The sequence below is a fragment of the Oryx dammah genome, unplaced genomic scaffold (genome assembly GCF_014754425.2).
Source record: "Oryx dammah isolate SB20612 unplaced genomic scaffold, SCBI_Odam_1.1 HiC_scaffold_24, whole genome shotgun sequence".
NCBI classification, from domain to species: domain Eukaryota; kingdom Metazoa; phylum Chordata; class Mammalia; order Artiodactyla; family Bovidae; genus Oryx; species Oryx dammah.
The window spans coordinates 26023267-26042080 of NW_024070208.1; the positions used below are offsets into that span (position 1 = coordinate 26023267).

Consider the following 18814-nt stretch of genomic DNA (forward strand, 5'->3'; position numbering starts at 1 on the left):
AATGCTTTAAATGAAATGGTTGAAAGATATGATTCCTGCCCTCAACTTTTTTTATCTCAGAATATAAAATACCTAAAATCAAAATACTTTGTGATAACTTCATAAGGTGAGCTACTACCAAGTCAAAATATTGATCCCTTTCAAAGAAGTAAGTTAGGCATTTTTATGCCTCCATGTCTTGGAAATTCCTGTTATTAACTCTGTCGCTTCTGATTAATTCCTAACCTTCTCTCAAGTCAGTTCATAAGTAATTATTTCAGTGAAGCTGATTCCAACCCACTATCCCCAGAGTCATCCATCTTCCTTCTGTTCCTTTATGAAGTACCACTTCCCTCTATGAGAACAGCTTACTTCTTTCCACTAGACCAGGATTTTTCAACTGTGGTACTACTGATGTTTTCAGCTGGATTTTGTTGTCCTTTTGATGAACTGTCTGGTGAATGGTTGGGTATTTCAGCAGCATTCTTAGTTTCTACCCTTTAGACAGCAGGAACACGGGCTGACTTCCATCCCTGTTGAGAATCACTACACTAAACTAAGTGCTGTGGGGAGGCAGAAACTGTGTCTCAGCCTCTGAACCTGTACTTCGTGCATGCATGGCATGTGGAAGATACCTGATAAATGCTTTCAAATGAATGAAGCTACTTGTTTCCTCTTGAGTCAGTTTAAAGCCTTCCATCTAAAGCTTCAACGTAAAAACAGGGGAGTTGTTAAAACCTTGGTTGTTCTTATATGAAAACTTTAAAACGCATTTTATAAACATATTTTATAAGTCAGCATTTAAATAATCCATCTTAGTTCTTTTAAGAGACTGTAAAACCATGAGGTAAAGATGAGATTATTTTAAAATATCCACTGGCATCAAAAAGAGCTAAAAGATGATTCCATGTATGTCTTTCTCTCACTCATACAAAAGTTACATCATTAATTTTTTAATAAATTATTTTTACAATAACCAGATCATCTGTTTCATTCAGGTATGAAGATTTAATTAATAATACACCAACTAAAATGAACTTATCAATGAACAATTATAAGAAGTCTGCTAGAGACAATATGGTACAATCGAGACCACTAGGTTAAAAACTCAAATAATTCTATTTTCCAACTATTCTAAATATAAACTCTTCAAAAAATTGAAGTAAAAAAAAAATGAAGTCAGATAATGTGAAGTTCCTATCTCAACAACCATATGTAGCTGCATTAGTATTTTTTAAATTCTCAGTGCTTTTCTTGTTTCTTGAATACTGCATGTAGCATTTTACAGTAGTCATGCATATACCATCAAAACTAATTTAATTCCAGATTTATCACAGAGCTGCTTTTTCTTCATCAAGGTCATATCATGATGGCTTCACAAGCTTGGATAAACCAGGTGCTAAGCAGACCCATCTCTGAGGAACCTAAGGATGTTCTCATTTGCAGTTCTGAGCATATCTTATTATTTATTGCCAAAGAAATGACTGATTAACTTTGTCATCTTTGCTCCAAGTTTTTTTTTTTCCTCTGGCTAAAGCAGCCTGCCCTCCTCTGCGATGCCCGATCAGACCTATTCAGGATGACGTCTTTGATCACAGACATGGGGGAGTCTGAGATCTTAAGCTTTGATGAAACATTGTTCCACTATAATTTCATGGAAGGGAAAGAGAGTCCAAAATGATAATTGACAGTCAACAAGACAACCAAACTTATTAAGATTTTAACTATTTTTTTGACAGCATAATCTTTCAGTGCCAGAATCTGTCTAGTTTAGGTTTTAATATACAAGCAATACATAGAACACTCCTATTTCAATCATTTGCTTATTAGCTAATTTGCCCTGAAGAAGAAAGTCCAGCAGATTAAAAGATGAATTTATAGTTTAAAATATTTTCCTTATATTCTTCCATTGCTATGGTCTGCAAAATTCCTGGTAATCAATTAAATTTATACTTGAATAAGATTTTTAGTATTAGAAAATACTGAAATAGCACATTGAGTACATATGAAATTAGAACATTAAATATCAGGAAAAAAATTACATGCCTCTAGGTTTTTATTAATCACATTCCAACACCAGAGGCTGAAAGTATATCAAATCACACCAAATCTTTTGCACATGACAACCTCATAAATTATTCAACTCATTAGTATTACTAAGAAGCATGAAAAACTCCATCAGTGCTAAGGATGTTTTCCAACTGAAAAAGGTCAACCAAAAGTTTCAATAATGAAATGGAAGAGAACACTTTCAAAGTAAATATGAAATAATTCTCTTCGAAAATATATCCAATTCTGATTATTTGTTCATTGAAAAGAAAGTATTGCTAATGTATTCGTTTTGTGGCTCCAAATAAATTACCTAAAAATATGTCATGGAATTTAAATTGCAGCTGTTTCTGCCCAGCACATGAAAGTTTAACTATAATTTAATCTGAAATGTTTGAATTGAAGGAAAAGTCTAGTGATTCAAAACGTATTTATTAAAACATTAACTCCGCAAATTCAGTTTCACTTCTATTATATTAATATAGGCTCACATTCTTGAAACATAGTGTACCACATGAACAGAGAGACATGACCAGTGATCAATCTCAGGGACTGCTTTGATGGCCATGTAAATATTTTCTATTTAAATAATTTTAGGTTATTCTTTCAGCTTGTACAACTTGGTTAACATTCTGAAAACTTAGATCACTGATTCAAATACTTCTAGACATACTTAACATTCCAGTCACAAAATATTGTTGTTCCTAAAACACTTTTGTTGCCACAATGTAGATGAACAGAAAAAACAAACAAACAAACAAACAAACAAACTGACTATAGATTACAGCAGAGTTTCTCTGTGCATTTAATGTTTAACTTTCAAGACAGAATTGAAATACTGCAATTATTTAATACAGAAGAAGAAATAATTGAATTTCAATTTGTTCTAAAAGCTCTCTCAAAATTTGTAGGTTTGTGCTATATTTATACCCTTCATCTACATCTATACAAACCAAAACATTAAATCATTTGGATGTTAGTCTACACACTGCCAGACTTTAAGGTACTTAAAACACATTTAAATGTTTAATGGCAGGCAGAGTGGCCAGATGATGGTTTGAGTTTTGTTAGCTTTTATGAATGTTCTGGGAAAATGTGAATACAAAAGCTTTCTCTAAAATATACAAAATATGTTTTCAATTAAGTCTTTCAACATCTATTTTCATTGAATGAAGTGCTTTGTAATAATTACTGACACTTACTTCCTATTTCTTCTGAAGAAATACTTTATTCATAGGTTAGAAGGCACAAAAGTGTTTGGGAGAAGACTATGTTCCTGGCCATCTGTAATTCCTCTTTCTACTTCTAGGTACAGATCACTCCAGGGAGAACTTTTCACTCACCTCTTCACAACCTCCATACTTCACCTTACTCCCTACCCTCTACCCACTTCCTAAAGTCCTCCGATGTGAAGTTGAAGACGAGTGTTCTAGAACTGTTTCTGGCAGTAGAATTGTTTGAGTTCTTTTTTGTCTTCTACTACCCATCCTAGGGGCTTCCCAGGTGGCTCAGTGGTAAAAGCGTCTGCCTGCAAAGTAGGAGATGCAGGAACCATGGGTTCAATCCCTGGGTTGGGAAGATCCCACGGGTTCAACGCCTGGAGAAACCCATGGACAGAGAGCCTGGCGGGCTACAGTCCATGGGATCACAAAGAGTTGGACACGGCTGAGGCGACTGACCACAGCATAGCACACTCTACCTTACCTCCAGGAGTGACTACAAAGTAGGCCTGGCATGGGCACCATGTAGACGTCCTGAATGCTTCACGGCATACATGTGGATGCATAGCTTAAAAACATACCCTACCTTCCTTGTATCAAAGAATCCAACTCAGGAGGGGTAATAGGTTCTGAGTATTTCCAATGATCTACTATTCAAAATTCATAAACAACTGTGTCATGCTGTGCCAAGTCGCTTCAGTCGCGTCTGACTCTCTGCGACCCCATGGACTGTGCAGCTCACCAGGCTCCTCTGTCCATGGGATTCTCCAGGCAAGAACACTGGAGTAGGTTGCCAGGCCCTCCTCCAGGAGATTTCCTGTCCCAGGGATCAAACCTTCATCTCTTATGTCTCCTACATTGGCCAGGAGGTTCCTTACCACTAGCGCCACCTGGGAAGCCCTCTTAAATCACTATATATTTTAAGACACATTTATATTACACAGATGTTTACTATCACCTATATCATTCATCTATTTAAAAATCAGAATTTTATATTTTAGTTTAGATACATTAATAGTGGTTACTATATTACTAAAATACATGACAGTCAATCTTAAAAAGGTGTTAATAAAAAAAATAAGTTTATTTCTGATAAGGTTTGACACTGGTTTAGCAAAAGAGACATTTTACAAATTGAACATACACAATAAGGCATCCATTTTTATAGAGAAGCAAAATAAATATTTTTCTAACAAACCTTTTCTACAAGCAACCTGTAGAATGACAAATGTGGCATAATGTGAATCCAAACAAATGTGGTATTGGCAACTCAGTGTCACTAATAGTATTATGCCAGCCCAACTTCTATTATATATTGTGTTCAGATGTTTCTAATTTTAAATGAGCTGAATTCAACATGAATTGATGAAAATGCCTAAATGGATATATGCTCATGCTATCTTTAATATAGGATGGTATTTTTCAAACTTTATTTGCAGTTGGAGGGTTGTGAACTTACATGGGCATACAGAGGCATTATTTATTTTATTAGACTGAAAATGATAGAATAGAATAGGGTTAAAATAGAGAATGCCATGTAGTGAGATTATTAATAAGATATTTATTTCAGTTACATACTCAAGTATGTGCAGGTATATGTGTATATACATAACAGTACCTATGTTTGTATATATATTTCATGTATACTCACACAGTGTATGTATGTACACATACCCACACAAATTACACATAAAAATATATAAATTTGAATACACAGTTACAATAGTAAATTTTAAGTGAAAAAAATCTGAAAGACCAAAGTTTGAAACATGTTGAAAAGGAAAATGACTTTACTCTTGTTTTAGGCTGTGGGAGAAGATGGCGGGTAATAACCAATTATGTAAAGTCTTCCTAATCTATTACAAAGAAGCTGAAAAGCCTAACATACATCAAAAGGGAGAAATACTGGGTTAATTAAGTGTAACCTAAATGATGTTTCACAATAAAGTAGAACGTAACATTTTTGATTTATGACATGGAGAACCTGAAAAAGTACTGAAAGAAAAAAGAACTATCAACCACAGTCACCTCACATCAAGGAGCATTCCTGTGTAAGAGGCACCGATACTCACCGTACTCGATCGCAGCTTTGAGCAATGCTTCAGCATGAGTGGAGCCAAATGCATTACGGACAAACCGTCTCCTTCGACGAAGATCATCTTCCCAGTAATCCAAACGCCAGAAATCATGCAATTGGCTAAGAATGGGAATATGAAAAACAGGAATGATTATTAATAATTATGTATAACTGGAAATATACTTTTTCAAGTTATATGAATTAACAGACTGTTTACACAATAAAATTTAAAAGCTTTGCACATTTTCTTTTTATTAGGATTAAATATTATCTGGAGACCTGGGTTCAGTCTCAAGGTTGGGAAGATCCCCTGGAGAAGCAAAAGGTTATCCACTCCAGTATTCTGGCCTGGAGAGTTCCATGGACTTTACAGTCCATGGGGCTGCAAGGAGTCGGACATGACTGAGCGACTTTCACACATTCAACCCATCAAGAATGTGAATGGCATTATATATTATATATTATGGTAAATCTAACGCTTAATAACAAATACAATTACATCTTTATTTCTTTAGTCTCATTGGAAAATTAAGGTAACTTTTGAGCTATGTCTGTTTTATAACTGCATTTGTATACTTATGTTTTCTCTGCAAATGAACAAACTTAAAATAGTAATATTCTCATATTTTAGGCATTATAACATTCAGGTCTGCTTTCCTTACAATGTTCCTTCTTTTACTAAAAACATTAATCACTGGGAGTTTAGAACAAATGCAGCATCAAATTACAAGTATTAATGGCACAGTTTGCATTCTTTTACACTGTTTTTAACAAGGCTTGTAAATCACAGGATAGACCTCACTACAAATAGTTTGCAATTTAATGACCATGGTTTCTTAGTAACTGAATTAAGAACTATAAAATATTGCCCACTTGGATTTGGTAGAACAATGATTAAAATAATGTGCTGAAATATTCATTGAAATAATTCCCTACTGCCCATAGCAACCTGAGAAAAGTGCAATTTTATCCATTATTAATAATACTGAATTAGAGCTGCAAAAAATTCCAGTATGTGGTAATCGTCTCGGTAAATTATTATTCTAATGCTCACAGAGTCCTTGGATGATTTTACAGCTTTCAGCTAACATAAACCATTAACAATCATGGCCATCATTGGGTAACATTGTCTAAACTATGTTACACTTTAAACCAATATTAAAAATCTACGTGATATTAGAGAAAACAACTGAAATATATTTGTTGTATATTGATGGAACATTTTACGATATCACTTTTAAGTTCAATTTAGTTTTGTAAACAGTGATGAATGCTGCTGCTTGAAAAGTCTGTTTCTCTCTGCATAATTCTTGGTGACATATACTCAAAAGATAATACCAACATTCTGACTTTCCTGAGCATCACCATTCATAAAAACATATAAAATGCTTTCACAGAAGGTTCAATTTCAGTTTTTGATATTTTATTATACAAGAACACTGTGCTTGATTAAGGCAGAAACTATACAAATTTGCTCATCATTATCTCTCTTGCACAATGTCTGGCACATACTATGTTTTTAATAAGCACTCAATGAATTAATTTAAAACAATTTTTATTACTTTGAAAATCTGCAGAAAATTATAGTCATTGAAAACAAAAATTTTACATTTTATAGCTATTTGATTTTTTCTATAACTTAATTGTAAAAGGACATATCAATATAAGGGATACATAAAAACATTAAAATTATAATCATTTAAATTGTATTTTAATATACTTGTTTTTTTAAGCATATATTATTTTCTGTCAAAATAAGGATTACTTGTTGATTAATTATTACAAATAGTGTACCTCTGTCATAAAATAGGCTAATTTCTATCCCTACAAACACAAATTAATTCTAATAGTTTGAGGAAGACCACTTGCTATAATGATTTTCCTTAAAAGTATGTTAAATTTAAGTAACCAATTTCACATGCAGAAACCTTATATCTGATCTTTTCGCCAATTTCTAATCACAGGTATACTTTATTCCTCCAATTAAATATAACTTAAAAATAAATTGGATGATACATATATACAAAACAAACATAACAAAATTCTGCATGGAGCATGGAAGGCAGACAGGTTAAGGACCACACAGCCTGAAAACAACAAAGTGGTGAGTTCCTCCCTAGTTTTTGTCTTAGATACCCTAGATTTGGAGGCAAAGAAGCTAGCAATCCAGACAGGACAACAGCTACAGACAAAAAAAAAAAAGAAAAGCCCCATAAAAGCATGTTTCTCTAGGAGAAAGATAAAGAAAAGGGCATCCTAGGAAGACAGGAAACTTGATGACAATTACTGTACTCCAACCAAACACCACAGAGAAGCTATGTCCCCCACAGACACACACTAGCAAAGGATGAGTGGGGAGTGTAGATCTGAAACCTCATGATGGTATAATGGGGCACCCTCACATCCACACTGGGGTGGTGATATCAGAGAAAGTGAAATAAGGAGCCAGGACTCTCATCTCTGCTGGTTGCTGACCAGGTGCCCCACCCTCAAGGAGTCAGTGGAGAACATGTGGAGAGCCTGCATTTCCTTCCCCTATGGACAGAATGAGGCATCCTTCTCTCTTTCCTATGGGATGGTATTGGAAGGAGGCACAGTAGAGTCAGGACTTCTACTACTAATGGAAAGCAATGAGGTCATCCCCCAATAGTGGACACCATGTGGGGAGCTGGAACTCCCACTGCTGGCAAGCAGTAATAAAGAGTTGCCCATTCCCTAGATGTCAATGGAAGGGAAGTGGGGAACCTAGATTGCTATCTCCACCTTGTAGTGAAGAGGCTGTTCTCCCCACCTGCCCTGGTAGAGCAATGTAAGAGAAAGTCAGCTAAAATAGAAGAGGTAAATGAGATAAAAATACCTCAGAAAAATAATAATTTAAAACATGTTTCAATTTCAAATTACTTGTTATACCACGAATCTGGAAGATCTCAAATGGAATGTAAAAAGATCATCAATAGATGCCAATGCTGAGATGACAAGGATATTAGAATTTCCTGACAAGGATTTTAAACCAGCCATGATGAAAAAGGCTAGGCTTCAGTGAGTAATTAGGAACATAATTGAAAGAAAAAAATAGAGAAAGACTCAGCAAACAGTTCCAGCAAAATAAATAAATAAATAAATAAATAAATAAAACAGATGATGTAAAGAGGTACCAAATGGAAATTTAAGAACAATTAAATATAGTGAAAAAAATAAAAACCTTAGTAGATGGGTTTAACATAAGAATGAAGGGGACAGAAGGAAAAAAAAATTTAGTTAACCAGAAGACAGAACAATAGAAATTAACCAATCTGAACAGTAGAGAGTAAGTAAAGAGACTGAAAAAAATTGAACAGAGCCTCAGAGATTTATGGATTACAACATCTAACATTTGTGTTATTAGAGTCCTGGAAGGAGATGAGAAAGAAAGCAGGACTAAAATAGAGTCTGAAGAAATAATGGCTGAATACTTCCCAAATTTGAAAAAAAGAAAAACACAACATAAATGTGTATAGATTTAGGAAGCTGAGTGAACATAATAAACCCACAGAAACATAGTAAACCCAAAGAAATATATGCTAAGACATGCTGTAATTAAAGTTCTGAAAAATAAGGACATAGGAAAATGTAAAAGGCAGCCAGAGAAAAATGACATCTCATCTATAGAGGTAAAGCAATTAGAATGACAGCATATTTCACATTCAAAGCTATGGTGGTCAGGGGAAGTGTAAAATTTTTGCTATGTGCTAAAAGAAACGTCAACCCAGAATCCTACAGTGAAAATACGCTTTAGGAATAAAGAAGAAATGAAAATATTTTCAGACAATGAAAAAGAATTTGCCAGCCTCAGAACTAGTCTAAAAGAATGGCTAATGGCAATCATAAACACAAGGGAAGCAAGAACAGGCTTTACTTTTCCTCAAGTGTTCTCAAAATTGACAACACAATTTTTCTGTTGAAGCAAAAATTACAACACTGCCTGATGTGGCAGTTGTGCCTGAATTGTGTACAGAGGTAATGTTTAAAACAAATATAAATGAGGGAGGGTAAAGTGATGTAAGGGTTTCACCGATGGCTCAGCTGGTAAAGAACCTGCCTCCCAAAGCAGGAGACACAAAGAATGTGAGTTTCACTCCTGAATCACGAAGATATCCTGAAGGAAATGGCAACCAACTCCATATTCTTGATTGGAGAATTTCACAGACAGAGGAGCCTGGCGAGCTACAGATCATGGGGTTGCAAAGAGTCTGATACAACTGGGTGCACACACACACACACACACACACACACTGAGGTAAAAATTTCTATACTTCACTTGGACTTGTAAAATGACAGCACCAGTAGACTGTGATGAGCTATGTAGATATAATGTAATAATTAAAGCAACCTAATTATTGAGCTATGGATGGAGGTTCACGACATTATACAGGAGACAGGGATTAAGACCATCCCCAATAAAATGAAATGCAAAAAAGCAAAATGGCTGTCTGAGGAGGCCTTACAAATAGCTGTGAAAAGAACAGAAGTGAAAAGCAAACGTGAAAAGGAAAGATATACCCATTTGAATGCAGAGTTCCAAAGAATAGCAAGGAGAGATAAGAAAGCCTTCCTCAGCGATCAATGCAAAGAAATAGAGGAAAACAACAGAAGGGGAAAGACTAGAGATCGCTTCAAGAAAATCTGAAGTTACCAAGGGAACATTTCATGCAAAGATGGGTTCAATAAAGGAGGGAAAGGGTATGGACCTAACAGATGCAGAAGATATTAGGAAGAGGTGGCAAGAATATACATAAGAACTGTACAAAAAAGATCTTCATGACCCAGATAATCACAATGGTGTGATCCCTCACCTAAAGTCAGACATCCTGGAATGTGAAGTCAAGGGGGCCTTAGGAAGCATCTCTATGAACAAAACTAGTGGAGGTGATGGAATTCCAGTTGAGCTACTTCAAATCCTGGAAGATGATGCTGTGAAAGTGCTGCACTCAATAGGCCAGCAAATTTGGAAAACTCAGCAGTGGCCACAGGACTGAAAAAAGTCAGCTTTCATTCCAATCCCAAAGAAAAGCAATGCCAAAGAATGCTCAAACTACCGCACAATTGCACTCATCTCACACGCTAGTAAAGTAACGCTCAAAATTCTCCAAGCCAAGCTTCAACAATACGTGAACCGTGAACTTCCAGATGTTCAGGCTGGTTTTAGAAAAGACAGAGGAATCAGAGATCAAATTGCTAATATCTGCTGGATCATCAAAAAAGCAAGAGAGTTCCAGAAAAACATCTATTCCTGTTTTATTGACTATGCCAAAGCCTTTGACTGTGTGGATCACAAGAAACTGTGGAAAATTCTGAAACAGATGGGAATACCAGACCACCTGACCTGCCTCTTGAGAAATCTGTACGCAGGTCAAGAAGCAACAGTTAGAACTGGACATGGAACAACAGACTGGTTCCAATTAGGAAAAGGAGTACGTCAAGGCTGTATACTGTCATCCTGCTTATTTAACTTCTATGCAGAGTATATCATGAGAAATGCTGGGCTGGAGGAAGCACAAGCTGGAATCAAGACTTCCAGGAGAAATATCAATAACCTCAGATACACAGATGACACCACCCTTATGGCAGAAAGTGAAGAAGAACTAAAGAGACTCTTGATGAAAGTGAAAAAGTTGGCTTAAAGCTCAACATTCAAAAAACTAAGATCACAGCATCTGGTCCCACCACTTCATGGCAAACAGATGGGGAAACAATGGAAACAGTGACAGACTTTATTTTCTTGGGCTCCAAAATCACTACAGATGGTGACTGCAGTCATGAAATTAAAAGATGCTTACTCCTTGGAAGGAAAGTTATGACCAATCTAGACAGCAGATTAAAAAGCAGAGACATTACTTTATCAACAGAGGCCCATCTCGTCAAGGCTATGGTTTTTCCTGTAGTCATGTATGGATGTGAGAGTTGGACTATAAAGAAAGCTGAGCACTGAAAGATTGATGCTTTGGAACTGTGGTGTAAAGAGATCCAACAAGATCATCTTAAAGGAGATCAGTCCTGAGTGCTCATTGGAAGGACTGATGTTGAAGCTGAAACTCTAATATTTTGGCCACCTGATATGAAGAGCTGACTCATTTGAAAAGACCCTGGGAAAGATTGAAGGCTGGAGGAGAAAGGGACAGCAGAGGATGAGATGATTGGATGGCATCACTGACTCAATGGAGATGAGTTTGAGTAGACTCCAGGCATTGGTGATGAACAGGGAGGCGTGGCGTGCTGTGGTCCATGGGGTCGCAAAGAGTCAGACACAGCTGAGAGACTAACTAAACTGAACTGAATTACTGAGCAACCTAATTAGAGCAACACTAAAAAGCTATACAAAGACATATGTTAAAAATGACTATAGTTAATGAACTATTAGAAAGAGAAATTAAGAAAAACCCCATTCACAACTATGTCAAGAAGAATACTTAGGAATAAAATTAATCAAAGAGGTGAAAGACTTGTATGATAAAAACAAAGACACTGAAGAAAGAAATTGAAGTAGAGATTAAAAAAAAAAAAGAATTATATTCCATGCTCACAGATCGAAAGAACTGATTCTGTTGAAATGTTCATATTATCCAAAGCAATCTACAGATTCAATGCAATCTCCATCAAAATTACAATTGTATTTTTCACAGAAATAGAACATAGAATCCTAAGATTTGTATGGAACCACAAACAGCCCAAATAGACAAAACAATCCTGAGAGAGGCTGGAAGCATCATGCTTCTTGACTTTAAACTATATTGCAAAGCTATACGAACCAAGCCAGTATGATATTGACATAAAAACAGACACACAACTTAATGAAACAGAATAGAGAGCCCAGAAAGAAATCAACATATTGATCTATCTCAGTTAATTTATGGCCAAGAAGCCAAGAATACACAATGGAGAAAGGACAGTCTCTTCAAAAAATGGTGTTGGGAAAACTGAACAGCCACATGCAAAGGAATAAAACTAGACTAATCTTACATGATACGTGAGAATTAACTAAAAATGAGTCAAAGGCTTTAAAACGTAAGACCTGAAACAATAAAACTCTTAGAAGGAAACACAGGCAGTCAGCTCCTTGACATCTGTCTTGGCAGTGAGCTCCTTGACATCTGTCTTGGCAGTGAGCTCCTTGACATCTGTCTTGGCAGTGAGTTTTTGAATTTGGTATCAAAAGATCCCCTGGTGGGACTAGTGGTAAAGAACTTGCCTGCCAGTGTAGGAGACATAAGAGACATGGGTTTGATCCTTGGGTCAGGGAGATTCCCTGGAGAAAGACAAGGCAACCCACTCCAGTATTCCTGCCTAGAGAATTGTCACAGACAGGGGAGGCTGGAGGGCTGCAGTTCATAGGGTCAGAAAGAGTTGGATATGACTGAAGTGACAGCATACATCGAAAGCAAAGGCAATAATAAAAACAAGTGGAACTAAATCAAACTAACAAGTTTCTGCATAGAAAAAAATCAATAAAATGAATAGGCAGTCTACCAAATCAGAAAAAAATATTAGGGAACCATACATCTATATCCGATGAGAGGTTAATATCCAAAATGTATCATGAACTTGTAAAACACAAAACAACAACAAAAACACCAAACAACCTGATTGAAAAACTGGCAGAGGATCTGAATAGACCACAATAATAAAAATGGTTTTACCTGTAGTTTCTAAAATCTAAAATCTATTATCTTTTTTTTTCTTTGAGGAAAGTGGGAATTGAGAAAATTTAGATATTTGTTCTCTGATTTGTTCTTCTGGTATTTTCCCTATTTTCTATGTGGAAATTATCTTGATATTACTGAGAGTCCAGTCTTTGATCATTTGCAGGATTTTCAATATTTGAATAGATATAAACTCTTTAAAAATACCCAAAGTTTTGTTTCTTTTGAATCATGCTTGTTTTCCTGTTTACAATTTAAAGATAGTGTGAGTACAAGACAGGTATTCAGAGTTGTGCTTTCAACTCTAAGCAGACAGTATCACCCATTAAAATCAATATTCACTTATTTCGTTCTCTCCTTTCTTCAATGTTTTCATTCAAAAATATATTTACTGAGTACTTATCCTGTATTAGGCAATGTTCTTGGTGTTGAAGATATATTATAGTAGATTAATATGTATAAGATATATTCTTTTCCTTTTATTCTAACTCACACGTTATTTACCCTGTTTTCCCACTGAAATTGAATATGTATTATTGACCCTTTAACTAAATCACTCCTCTACCACACCTCTTATTTAATATTTCAACAGATGCATTTAGCTATATTCTTCTGTAACATGTGAACTATTCCAGGAAAAAAGATAATAGAGACTACTCTAATTTTTAAATTTTTAATTCAAATTTTTGATTTTTAATTAAAACATAATTAAAAAAATTTTAACTTTAAAACTACTCTAAGTTTTCAATAAGTTTTAACCCTAGATGTGATTAATAATTTGCAAGCAACATCAAAAATTTTTACTCTGGGATGTACCTTGAAGGAGAGCTCATTTAGATTTCCTGCACTTGAAGAGCAGTCAGGTGGACACATAGAGGACCCACTGTGCCATCACTCTCATGGTTGTACAGGTAGTCATGCTGCACTGAAATTTCACTTGTATGTGCAAGTTTATAGCAGCTATGATCTCATGTGTGATACCTCGAATGATGTCAGCTGGGAGGATGAATGTGCTATCATAAGTACTGTTTCCCAATATTTATTTATTTCGGTGCTTATAGCTTTGTTTTGCCTTTCAAGACTGACTTGTAGAAACACTGAGCATTACATATACATTTTATTCATGATTGTGATTTTACAAGTATAGTACATAATTGCCAGAAAAGAGGAGGTAAAGAGCCAGTAATTAAGGAAGGGAAGATTCCCAGTTAGGTTGTATTATGATAATTAAGGTCACTATCAATGTAACAGTGTTCACTAATTGGAATTTGGTGTTATTTTAGCACAAATAGGGTTCAGGAATCATCATTTTTTTCCCAGGAAATTTCTGATAGTTACATTTTAGACTTATTAGAATGCACTCAAATTTCTTAAAAAGGATATCCCTCCCTCCCCAGCCCCCCACCCCCCCATCCCAGCCAGGAATCAATCACCTTCGTAAGCTAGAAGGAAAAATGAATTTACCTGGTAAGGCATAATTGAACAGTTAATTGATTACTTGATACTTGATAACAAAAACTATCCAGTGGAGCAGACAAAAGAGTAAAAGGAACAAAATAATATTTTGCTAAACATACACACAAAATACAATCAGAACTGAATTTTGGCTTGGCTAGAGAACCGGTGGTGATCACTTGAGCTCAAGGTTTCTGGGGATGACCTAATTCTGTCAAGATCGACCAAAAACATAAATGCTAACAGACTAATAGTTAAAAATTGTTACCCTCTCCTCCTCCAAACACATTGTAGATGGCATTCCTCCATCTGTTTAGAAATAAAATGTCAGATGTAAGTCACTTCCAGACAAAAGTTTTAAGAGTCAGTGAGAATTTATTGTGTTCCCCTCCCTTTGTTGTAGCCAACAAGAAAACAAGCACTGATGTGGAGTCTCCATCATTTTCCATCCCTGAGTGACTTCAATGTGCAGAGCTTCCCTACTGTCCCAGACTGAAGGAGAAATAAACCTTACTTGTGTTGAACTGAGATTTGAATGTCACTGTAGTGTAATCTAACTCCAGAACTAAGTTCCTAGAATAATAATACTTACAGAAGGGCCAGTATTTACTGAGAGATTATGGTATCCCAGGTACTTTTCTAAGTATTATGTATGTATTAAATCATTTACTCTCCATAAAATTCCCTTTGAGGTAAGTGAACTCATTTTACAAGTGAAGAAATGGAGGTGCAGGAAGCTGAACGGAGCGCCCAAGATTAAGCAACCAGTAGGTGGCAGAAGTATCTGTCCTCATCCCAGCTGACTTCCTTAGCTCACACCACACTGCCTCTAACAGTAAGTAGAGAGAGCAACTACGAAATGAACAAACTTGAGGATATTATTCTGAAAGTAATGTCCGACTTCAGTCGTGTCTGACTCTGTGTGACCCCATGGACTGTAGCTCACCAGGCTCCTCTGTCCACGGGATTCTCTAGGCAAGAATACTGGAGTGGGTTGCCATTTTCTTCCCCATAGATGAATATAAAGACATGATTCCTATCTTTGTGCAGCTTTCAGTCCATTTCATAATGTAAATAAATTTATAGCTTTTTTTATAAGTTTTAAAAAGGAAAGAGATGAGACAAATTCTCTTTAATAAAAATGGGGGAAACAATTAACCATATAAATGGATGTGCCAGTACACAAGCATGACTATGCCAACGAAACATGATTACAAAGTATGTTGGAAAAACAAATTCTGTATTTATTGGCACTTAGTCCTCCTCTGTTAAGAAAAATCATCCACCTTTTATTTAACATGTCTGGTGTGCTATTGAGTCAATTCCTAGTGATCTATATTACATCAATGTTATGTGTATGTACACACATTCACTCTAAAGTATAAATCACCATAGATAAATTTGACATATATCTAGCTGTTAGTACTGTTCTGACCCTCCTATGTATTACTAAGCACTTCTCCCAAAGTTTCATTTCTCTGACACTTTTACATCCTCTCTGACCTGAGGCTGTATTATATTTGGTGATTTAAATGACAAAGTGATTGGTGATACTTCTGAAAAATGCATCCTTCCTGTCTTTGAAAAGTGTACTCTCACATTCTGACACTGTACAGTCAGTTTACAAAGCCAAATTCTAGACTTTGGTCCAGAGTTTTCAAGTCAGGCTAGTTTGTTCCCTCTTCCTGCATTACTGAACAAATACAACACTGGGGATGCATTCCAACGTCTGTCCATGTCATTTGTTCCCAGGCATACCAGTGGGGAGTAATTACTGTGAATGATGATTTTTGAGACACTCTCTGAAACATTTTGGATTCACAGAGAGGGAGACAGTGATTGATGAATTAAACTAGGCTTCCAATTAAATTTAATGAAGCTTTAAATGAAAAAAAAAAAAAGTGAATATTATTAACCTGGTCGGGAAGACAACCTGGAGTAGGAAATGGCAACCTGCTTCAGTCTTCTTGCCTGGAAAATTTCATGGACAGAGGAGCCTGGTGGGCTACAGTCCATGGGGTCGCAAAGAGTCAGACACAACTGTGGAGCTGAGCATGCACACATATGTAGATTGCACAAGCCATTCTTAATAATGAGAAAAGCTTTGTTAGCAGCCAAATCAAACACCTTAAAGGCATGAAGAAGAAAGTGGGTAGGAAAGTAAACTTCTTGCTTAAAGTTTTGTTTCCATTACAGGTTTCTTACTTTCATCAGAGTTAAGTCTAACTTTCTCTTAATGGTGCTACTCTTCAGGATGGTTCCATGGGTAGCTTATGCTACCCTCTCCCTTCCATTTCCCTTGTATTGTTTACTGCAGTGACAATCTGTTGAACTTTTCATCTTGTTTGCTCCTAATTTACATTTTTTAATCAAAAAAAGAGAAAAAGGTAGTATCAGTTGGTTATAGTATTACAGTATAATCTTAGTCCTAGTGCATGAAAAGTAAAACCTATAAAATACACTGCACAAGAAAACCCTTAGTTTATTCAAGGTGACCTTTGAAAAGCCACAGTGATGTCGGCCAGTAATTTTAAAGAGATATATTTATACTGTAAATCTGAAGGTAGACAAATGTCTATTTGATAAAGGGCAGAACAAATCATTCAAGAAAATATCACTCTGTCCTTAAAGTAATTAATCATATCTGATGGCACATATTTCTTTTTTATTTATTATTGTTGAATGAAAAGTCTCCTAATCAAGTACTGTATGTTTTGATTCTCTAATTTGCATTTTGCTTTCTTCAGCGAAAGCAGTTTTTTTGAGGACAAAAATGTTATTCTTTTGCTTTTCAGGTGCACCAATGCTCCTTATGAGCCTGTTTTTTTTGGTATTGTAAGGAATACAGTGGTTTTGAGTCTTTAAGGGATAGTTTTTCATGTGAAAATGAGATGACAAAAATAAGCCTGTAAGCATCTGGTCAGGTTCTCTATACTTTTGGAAGACACGAGAGCAGCTACTTTAGGTGTGGTGTCCAAGAAACTGGGCTCAATCCTTACAAAATAATTATTTACAATGTTCGTAAATTCTGAGTCTCCACTAAAGGAAGAGGAACAAATACAGTCGTCGAGTATCTAGCAGAGAGATAGAGCTGGTTCTTGAGCTTTCTGTAACCAAAAGCTGAAGAGGAAGGGCCTCCCCATTGGAGTCTTATTAACTCTTTCTTTTAAGGGTTACCTTTACCAATGAGGTCGCCCAGTGAGATCAGAAGAGGCGTTCAGTTCAGTCGTGCAGTTGTGTCTGACTCTTTGTGACCCCATGGACTATAGCATGCCAGGCTTCTTTGTGAATCATCAACTCCCAGAGCCTACTCAAATTCATCTCCATCGAGTCGGTGATGCCATCCAACCATCTCATCTTCTGTCGTCCCCTTCTCCTCCCACCTTCAATCTTTCCCAGCATCAGGGTCTTTTCCAATGAGTCAGTCCTTCGCATCAGGTGGCCAAAGTATTGGGGTTTCAGCTTCAGCAATCAGTCCTTCCAATGAATATTCAGGACTGATTTCCTTTAAGATGAACTGGTTTGATCCCTTTCAGCCCAAGGGACTCTCAAGAGTCTTCTCCAACACCACAGTTCAAAAGCATCAGTTCTTCAGTACTCAGCTTTCTATAGTCCAACTCTCACATCCATACATGACTACTGGAAAAACCATACCTTTGACTAGGCGGATCTTTGTTGGTAAAGTAATGTCTCTGTTTTTTAATATGTTGTCTAGGTTGGTCATAGTTTTTCTTCTAAGGAGAAAGTGTCTTTAAATTTCATGGCTGCAGTCACCATCTGCAGTGATTTTGGAGCCTGAGAAAACAGAGTCTCTCACTGTTTCCATTGTTTCCCCATCTAGTTGCCATGAAGTGATGGGACCAGATGACATGATCTTAGTTTTTTGAATGTTGAGTTTTAAGTCAACTTTTTCACTCTCCTCTTTAACTTTCATTAAGAGGCTCTTTAGTTCTTCTTCACTTTCTGCCATAAGGGTGGTGTCATCTACATATCCGAGGTTATTGATATTTCTCCCGGCAATCTTGATTCCAGCTTGTGCTTCATCCAGTCTGGCATTTTGCATGGTGTACTCTGCATATAAATTAAATAAGCAGGGTGACAATATACAGCCTTGACGTACTCCTTTCCTGATTTGGAACCAGTCTCTTGTTCCATGTCCAGTTCTAACTGTTGCTTCTTAACCTGCATATAGATTTCACAGGAGGAAGGTAAGGTGGTCTGGTATTCCCATCTCTTTAAGAATTTTCCACAGTTTGCTATGATCCACACAGTCAAAGGCTTTGGTGTAGTCAATAAAGTAAAAGTAGATGTTTCTTGGAACTCTCTTGCTTTTTCGATGATCCAACAGATGTTGGCAG

At 36.2% G+C, this 18814-nt stretch overlaps 1 protein-coding gene across 8 annotated transcripts in view; it reads right to left on the reverse strand.

Moving 5' to 3' along the window:
• NBEA (neurobeachin) overlaps positions 1 to 18814 on the reverse strand; it is a 672618-nt gene that overhangs the window by 261864 nt on the left and 391940 nt on the right. For all 8 annotated transcript variants that reach the window (XM_040267082.1, XM_040267084.1, XM_040267081.1 and 5 more), the window contains one exon: positions 5321 to 5445. In XM_040267082.1, the coding sequence (XP_040123016.1) occupies positions 5321 to 5445 (125 nt within the window). The remainder of the gene's footprint in view (positions 1 to 5320; positions 5446 to 18814) is intronic.